The sequence below is a fragment of the Austrofundulus limnaeus genome, unplaced genomic scaffold (genome assembly GCF_001266775.1).
Source record: "Austrofundulus limnaeus strain Quisiro unplaced genomic scaffold, Austrofundulus_limnaeus-1.0 Scaffold59, whole genome shotgun sequence".
In the NCBI taxonomy this organism is placed as follows: Eukaryota; Metazoa; Chordata; class Actinopteri; order Cyprinodontiformes; family Rivulidae; genus Austrofundulus; species Austrofundulus limnaeus.
Genome location: NW_013952461.1, coordinates 914,190 through 922,486, shown reverse-complemented (window position 1 = coordinate 922,486; position 8,297 = coordinate 914,190). Strand labels below are relative to the sequence as shown.

Here is an 8,297-nt window from a genome sequence, read left to right as displayed (position 1 = left end):
TAGCAGCCCCTGGAGAACATACGATGCACAACAGGAAGCTACAGAAACCTAAAAGAAAAGCCTTTCTTGCATCTCTTTCAGCTCCTTGCCCTCCTCGATCAATAACAGACAGATAACTGCCCGTGTGCGCTCCCACATCTTGCATCCCATCTCTTCATCCTTGCCCCAAATCCCCATTTCCGGTCCTTGCGCGTGTGAACCATCGTCCCTCCGGCCCTGAAGTCGGCAGCAGCAGCAYGGAAAGCCCACCACCTCCAGAGGGAGATGCTGGGAAGAGCAGAGCCGAACATCTGGTWGAGCGAGGGACTCTGTTTGTTGCTGGCGGCACCGTCGTGTAACAGCAACTCTCTGGGCTTCCTGGTAACAGCTGATCCTCCAAGCCCCCCCCGCCTCCAACGGAGTGGAGAAAATCCACTCACTAAATCAATTATGCAAGAGGTGTGAATTAAACATGAAGCTACCACGTAGGAATGTGTGCTTATAATGCAGATGTGGGAGATGTTTAATCAGACCATATAACAAGCCTGTCTCTGTGCTTGATGCCACGAGGGTTTGTGATGTCTTTTTTTTTTTTCTTTTAATGCTGCGGAGCGCATGACTGATAAAACCCAACATCATGCTTGGCTGGTTAACAATTACAGTGAAAAACTATATGAAGAGGAATGGTGCCATTTTTGATCCCCATTACAGCTTTGTGAGCATCAAAGGTACTCATTGCATAAAGACTGGTCAAAAATATTCATATTCAAATATTAATCCTCAAATTCCTGAAGTGACTAAAAATAGGCCTACAATCAGGGTTCCTGCAGTTCAAGGCAAGTTATATTTAAGACTTTTTAAGACCTATTGAATGCCACTTGAAATTAAATTTAAGACCCAATTCACAATAAATAAAAATGTGGAAAAAAAGTTTGTGACAATTTTACCCAAAGGTTTATTTTAACACAGAACAACTAGCTATGAGAAAAAAAATCTGTAAATTAAATACAGTATATAAAAAAGTTACCAAATATTTTAATATTTGAGACAATTTACAATCATCCTACTTAAAATGTGTTGCCATTTTTAAAACCTCTGAAAGATCGATTTAAGACATTTTAAGGCTAATTAAGGCCTTATTTCTGGATTGACAAATTCAATGCCTTTTAAGACTTTTTAAGGATCTGTGGGAACCCTGGAGGTGTCATATGGGAATGGGAAGTCCCACAATATTAATGTTGGTACGTATTTATGCTCATTTTTGTTGTGTCAATATGTTGGCATTGAAAAAAAAACGTTTGAAATTAGTTAGAAGTTTTGTAAAGTTCTTTTGTGTCTGAATGTTGAGCTCTGGTTTTATGATCCGCAGCATGTTTTTCCTCGTTCTCTCTTTTCTTACGTGTTCAACACATAAACTCGTGTTCCAACTTAAACATGTTTGCCGATATTCTAAGCTTGAATGCATCGTAAACTAAACTACTACTAAACACTTTCAAACTGCACAGTTAATCTAATTTGCAATATAGTTTCCATTTATTTATTTATTTATTTGCACTGAGTCATTTCAAAAAATTCAAACAGCCATGTGTGGGAGTCCAGCCTGGAGTAAAAGAAAATAGGGCAGATTTTTTTTTTCTCCCAGTCCTGTTTCTTTGYGTCTCTATCCCCCTCCTTGCTCTCTCATTCCTCCATGCTCTTTATTAATCATCCTTGGCTAGCTGGGCAGAGAGCATGGTGTTAGGAGCCCAGAGGACTGTGGAGCTATGAACGACTCACACACACACACACACACATTCACAAGACTAATATTGTGGGCTCATTATTCTACAGATTTTTCTTTTTGTTTTCTTTTTGTTTTTCCTTTGCTTACAAAAAAAGATATTTGAAAAAAAAAAAAACGGCTGGTAAACACACATATGCTCATAATGTTCACCCATGCAGCTGAGATTCAGGGATTCAGGCCCGAGGAGGTCTTGGGACTCGGTTGATGCCGATGTAACCTTTCGAATGATCTCAGTTGTTGTTTAGGCGTTCTAGCTCTGGCATTTAGTCAAAGATAAGCTGTCTGGTTTTCACATAAAAAAAAATAAAAACAGTCTCATCAGCTGAGGAAGCTTGAGTCGTCATAATCATCATCCCTGCRCCACCACAGCTTTTCAACCAGATGTTTGGACTGAGGTTAAAGTCAGATTCTTKGCGAGACTGATGGAAAAGAAGCAACACAAACAGCCCCCCCACCCATGGTCCTGTGTCCAACGGGGAGCCGTCAGTATAATGGAGGGATGAAACTGACCCTTATTTTTATGCATGTAAGTGCACTTAGCTGAGATGGCTCCGACTGGGCTACATGCCATTATTACCATTATCACTCTTCGATCTTCCTGAGAAAGTGCTGAGAGAATTAGTCAATTAGAGTTTATGGGATGGAGGGAGGATGATGGAGGGAGGGCAGCAGAGCTCTGGGATCTCCTTCAAAAAGTGTCAAAGTGGGTGGGTCCACTAACTTTATTACCTTTTTTGAAATATTTAGCAAAGATTAATAGCTTAATGTCACTGTTCTAAACACTGAACTTGTGATTTTCCTAYCAGCGTGGTGGTGGTTGATAATAACTAGAAAAGTACCCCGATTTCCATTTGCCCTCTTGTTTGAGGTAGTCATGGCATAATGTCAAATGTTTACTCCAACAAAAGCTATTGGATTTATCCAGAGCCGGCTGTTGGCATAGGCGAACTAGGCGGTCGCCTAGAGCGCCATCTGCTGGAGGGGGCGCCGAACTGCAGAAGAAAAAAGTAATTATTCGTAATCCCTGGTTGTAACTCTGCTAAGCGCCCCTTTCAATTAGCTTTGTCTTAAAAAAAATTAATTCAAAACTTATTTCTACCGGCAGAACAGGTTGGAAAATGGCTATGTAATGTTATTTATTGTTTTTTTAATCATCTTGCAGGCTCTGACTTGTTAGATAAAGTTGAAAATGAGGTTTTGAAAAAATCTTTAAGATTTGAAAAAAATCCGTGAGATTTCTCTATAWGTCCGTATACCTGCAAACTGACGTAAAATCCTTATAACTTACGGACAATCCGTACAAGTTGACATGTRTGTTGCTATTTATTTGCTTTCTGGGAAAGCAAATAAATGTTAGTTTACCATAGTACCTTACACTGTCAAACTTGTTTTTAAGGGGTTCAAATTGGGCGGGTGTGACATAGTTCGGTGTGTGTGTGTGGGGGGGCACTTCAACTCGCCTAGGGAACCAAAATGGCTCGAGCCAGCCCTGGATTTATCTGAAGATGCAAAAATAACCTTTTCAACAACCCAAACACTGTTCGTTCATCAACCAATTTGATTCAACATCACATATTTTTCACCAGCAAGATGCTAAAATGTTAACGACAACCTGATTTGTGCTGCAACAAAGCCAGCCTGCGTCAGTAAATATAACATTTACAATCATTTCAGCTGCTTTTTCTATGTGAATAAAATACATCTTGCTGACATCCAGTCAAATTGCTTACAGTTTTTTTTTTTTTTTATGGACTCACTGATGTTAGAAAAATATTGTGCAGAATGTGTTTCTGTCAGGTCTTCGTATTTTTGCTATAATTGTTTTTGAAAATGTGTTGCTAGCAGACCCTGTTTTGGAAATTATTAAGTGAATGTAATTAGAAGAGGAAACTCGTCCTGTGGGCTGTTCTGATCAGTGGATCACAGCACTCTGAGCTCGGGTGACACAGTAGCGGGGGGGGGGGGGACGCACCTGGTTTGACGGTCTTCAAGCGAATCGGCTCCCGAAAGTGCCGGATGACGGCCAGGGTGTCGCGGTTCGTAAGTCCACTGACGGGCGTGCCGTTGACCTCCAGCAGCACGTCTCCGTAGTAGGGCAGCTTCCCGACGTGACACACCAGCACGTCCAGCTTCATCTGGCCGATGTAGGGGAACTGTCCCACCTCCGCTCCTCCCAGGACCTCCACCACGGAGCCAAAGTCCCCCAGGTTCCCCCAGGACACGGCGCACTCCACCACTTTATGGGACCAGTGTTTCTTCTTCTTCAGTGTTCTGGACATGATTGCTCTCCTTTCAAAACACTTAAGCCTCCCCCACCCCTTTCTATTTTATTTTATTTATTTATTTATTTATTTATTCTGCTTGTTAAATTAACTCGAGGTGACGCAGCTCGATGAAGCCCCGGGAGTTAATCTCTCGCCCTGTTGGGAATTTCATCCTCTCCACATTTACTGGTGTTGATTTTTCACCTGATGCTGAGGTCCGTTCGTGCCTTAAAAACAGTCCGCTCCTCTCTTCTTGTCGGTGCGCGCAGTTGCCTCGGTTGCAACGATAAATAATAATAAAAATAATAATAATAATCCCGAGCGCTTCTTCTTGTGCGTAAAACGCAGCGGAGTTGACAGCGCCGAGGTAGGGGGAAAAAAAACGCGACAATCAAGCCTCTCCCATTGTCCTCCTCCTCAGTGTAGCCTCTCCGAGCCGCCCCGATCGCAAAGAAGTCCGATCAAAACACGGGCGCAATCCTCGGCGGTGCGTCGTGGAGCGTCTTCCGCTGAAGCGTTGCGCGTCTGGGAGAGTCCCTCATACCTGTGGGCAGGCTGGAGGAAAAAACAAAACAAAACCTGACGGGCGGAAACGTTCACCGGCCGACTGTCGACGCAGCTGAGATCCACCCCGTTGTGACTGAGCGGAGAAACATCTGGCAGCGTTGGTCTGCCACAGGTTTGAACGCACCTGGTGCCGCCGACAGAGACGTCCAGCTCCGGAACGCCCCTTTTTTACGCGGCGGCAGGAGACTTTTCCAGATTCTCCTGCTGGCTCCATCACTCGGTGTGTGCTGGTATTAACACACAAACCAGTCTCCGGAAAGATTCACTCTGATTTAAGCTGCTGTCACTTCAATCCACTGTTTTATAATAATAAAAATAATAATCTTTCAATATCTTATTTTTTTATTTCCTACATATACCCACCCAACTTGACTCATGGATATTAAATGTGCGTAAATATAATATTATTTTAAAATACTCATCCTGTAACCCTGATATTAGGCTGGCAAAACAAATCACGCCAATTTAGGACCCCACGTTTAGAAATAAAAGGGGGGACATATTAGCCGGGAGGAATTTCTTTGAGGTTAAAGTGTCTACACAGCGCCCCCTTCTGATCAAATCACAGAACTGACAGGAGCTTCAATCCTGAAGTCTGATTCAGCATCTTATTGCTACAGAATCCAAACCATTTGTTTTATTTGGTCTGTTTTAACTGATAAAAGTTGTTAGCAAAAAAAAAAGTCATAAACCACTAAATGGTTTTGATCAAACTTGTCTAAAGTTATAGATGCACTTCTGAAGTCAAGCTGATTCAAAATGGGTAATTTTGAAGGGATTGCAAATGTTTGTTAAACCAAAAATCAGAACAAATTTGAAAGACAGATGCACTTCAGTAAAACGTATAAGACTATGGAATAATCTGGAGGATGACTATAAGAGCATTGGATCAGTTAATTACTAAAAATGATCAAGGAAAATTTGTTAAAGAAATACGAAATTGTTTAATTTGTATTAGTTACTGTCTGATGAGTTATTTTGTTTTTATTTGGTTTATCATCGTTTAAACTATTTTTTTAAAGGAGCAGATATCTTAAGATTTTTTCTTCTTCTGCTGCTGCCTTTCATTTTATTTTGTTTGTTTTGTTGTGTGAAAWGTTTTGTTTSTTTTTAAATGAAATGAATAAATTTGACTTGAATTAAGCTCAGCAAACACAAACATGTCAGCTGTAGCCTGGCTCAAAAAGTGTTTTTGTGAATATTTGGCTAAAACTTGGTGTGTTATGTCAAGGGAAGTAGTGGCAAGGAGGGTGCTGCAGCACCCCTCGAGTCTAGAGTCATTATCAAATACGCAGTTAAAGGGGACATGTCATTTAAAATACACTTTTTTAGCCATTTAAATGCAATTTGTTGTGTGCTTTGAATCTTTAGGAGTGCAAAAATAATTGTTTAGTTTGTTAGTTTTGTTTTGCGACTGAACTACAAAATAAAGTCTGGACTTACCAACTGATTTGGTCGTCTTCATGCTCCTCTGGGTCAGACTCTGGCTCCAMCTTGTAAGGCCGGATGGACAAGTCTTCTGTTGTTGACACCTTTCAATTATAAAAAAAATAAATAAATAAAATAAAATCTGAACTCCTGCCATCAAACTAGAACGGACCGCTCAGGAAGCTGGAGGGGGGCGGGGCATGAAGACCCTCGTTTGGTTTTAAAGAGAAAGCTTCAAAATGAGGTGAAAGAGGGGCTTGTGGAGTTACAATAAGGAGGAATTCAGACCAAAGCAATGTAGTTTCACTTTAGAAAGACCTCAAACGAATGATTTCAATGTGAAAAGAATGATTTAAAAGCATCACAAATCTACTATGTAGACAAAAAAGAATATGTTTAAAATTCATTAACTGTTTAATGTTGTTGAATTTTGTAAATTTCTAAACCAGCAGTTATTGAACACTGCAAATTTTTAGAACTGTTTAAAACTCATTAAAAAGTGGGAAAGTTAGCATTTGGTGCAGTTTATTGATCCAAATCAGCATATTTTAATGCTCAGATTCAAATAAGATAACATAAATTGCCGATAAGTATTCCACTGCATACATTTGGTATAATGCATTTAAACTCATGTTTAGCATCCCACAAATTCCCACGTTAGAACTCCCCCAACTGACATGCATTCCCATGACTTTGTGTGATAGTAGCTAAAAGCCCTAATGCATCATCAAGGTGCTAACAGATTGTGAAGGGTTTGATTATAAAACTTTAGCATGCAAAGCCTAAAAGAAGGGAACCGAGTAATTTTTTTGATTAAAAGCTAGGAAGTTCTGACAAAAAAATCAGTTAAATGCTAATAAAACTGAGCCTCACAATTTGCCGCAGGTCACTCTTTGTTCTTTGACCTGTGAAGCTGTCAAATTGCATTAAATTACATTCTTAAAAGGGCTTAAATAATCATCATAAGTAGCTGTAGAACTGACCTTTCATTCAAGGGGAATCTGCTCTCCCACCAACATGCAAAAAGCCTCCTTATCCCACAGCCTCAGCACACATTATACAGCTCATAAATTAACATAAATATATGTTTTTGTTAGAGCTGCAACTCAACWCCCGGTTTGTTCCTCCAAMGGTTGATTTTGTGATCAGATCTCGAGGATAAACACGACACGACAAAAGTTACACATTTGGTCTGATCCAGTTCACATCACCTTCAGGGAGATCTGGTTGTGTTTTCACAGCATGATGTAATTGATACAGCATGCGTTTGGCATGCCGCTCTGTTTATTTTGTGCTAAAAGCCACACAGGAAAATGTCCTCCGTGGAGAAGCTGCAGTCGCTTCTGTTTTCTGGCTCGTGACCCGTTGGGAGTCTGAGTTTAAATAACCACCTGGGACATTCTGCTGAATAATTCATTGACTTGTTGGGGCTGATTAATAAAGCCGTCGTGTCTTTGAAAGGAGAGCAGCACAGATCCAAACTGTACACTTTAGAAAAAAAAGATTGTCAGGTTTAACCTCTATTCAGTCCCCTGGGATTCTTCTTGGTTTACGTTAAAGGGGCTTGATTGAGGTCCTTTTCTTGGCTTCAGACTGATGACGGACTAACGGTGTTTTTAAAGCCCCCCGTTTAGTTGGCCGTGTGCTGATTTGACACAACTAAATCCAGAATATCACTGGCTTGCTTTTTATTTAATCATTTCATGGTGTGCCCAGAAATCATGTTGTTGCGAAGACAGCTGTGCTGTAATTATTTGTAACCCAAATAAAATCCTAAAAGCACAGGCTCTCATGTTTCAAGCTGTGTTATTAGAGACACTGGTGACAAAATATAAAAAATGATGAAAAACTTTTGTTCAAACTGAATTTTAGGATGTAAAATTTGAAGTTTGTTTCTGATTTGTCATGATCATCTTTGTTTGTTATTCTGGAGCAAAATTTCTCATGAATCACTGGATATATTTTGATGAAACCTCTAGAAATGAGGTGCCAAAACTGGGGCCCGCGGGCCAAGATTGGCACGCCGAGCCATTTGATTTGGCCCACCAGCAGTTGTCCTTGTTACTAGATTTTAATTACGTTAAGATTAAATATAAAATACAAGTAACTACAAGAGATATTTAGACTAGATTTAGGCCCATATACAGCGGGTAAAATAAGTATTGAAAACGTCACCATTTTTCTCAGTAAACATATTACTAGAGGTGCTAATGACAGGAAATTTTCACCAGATGTCGGTAACAACCCAAGTGATCCATACATACAAAGAAATCAAA

General features: G+C 40.3%; 1 protein-coding gene across 1 annotated transcript in view; it reads right to left on the bottom strand.

Annotated features, from left to right (window-relative positions):
• magi3b (membrane associated guanylate kinase, WW and PDZ domain containing 3b) overlaps window positions 1-4,741 on the bottom strand; it is a 222,044-nt gene extending 217,303 nt beyond the window's left edge. The window contains exon 1 of the mRNA XM_014009500.1: window positions 3,735-4,741. Within this exon, the coding sequence (XP_013864954.1) occupies window positions 3,735-4,041 (307 nt within the window). The 5' untranslated portion in view covers window positions 4,042-4,741. The remainder of the gene's footprint in view (window positions 1-3,734) is intronic.
• Window positions 4,742-8,297: the final 3,556 nt, after the last annotated feature.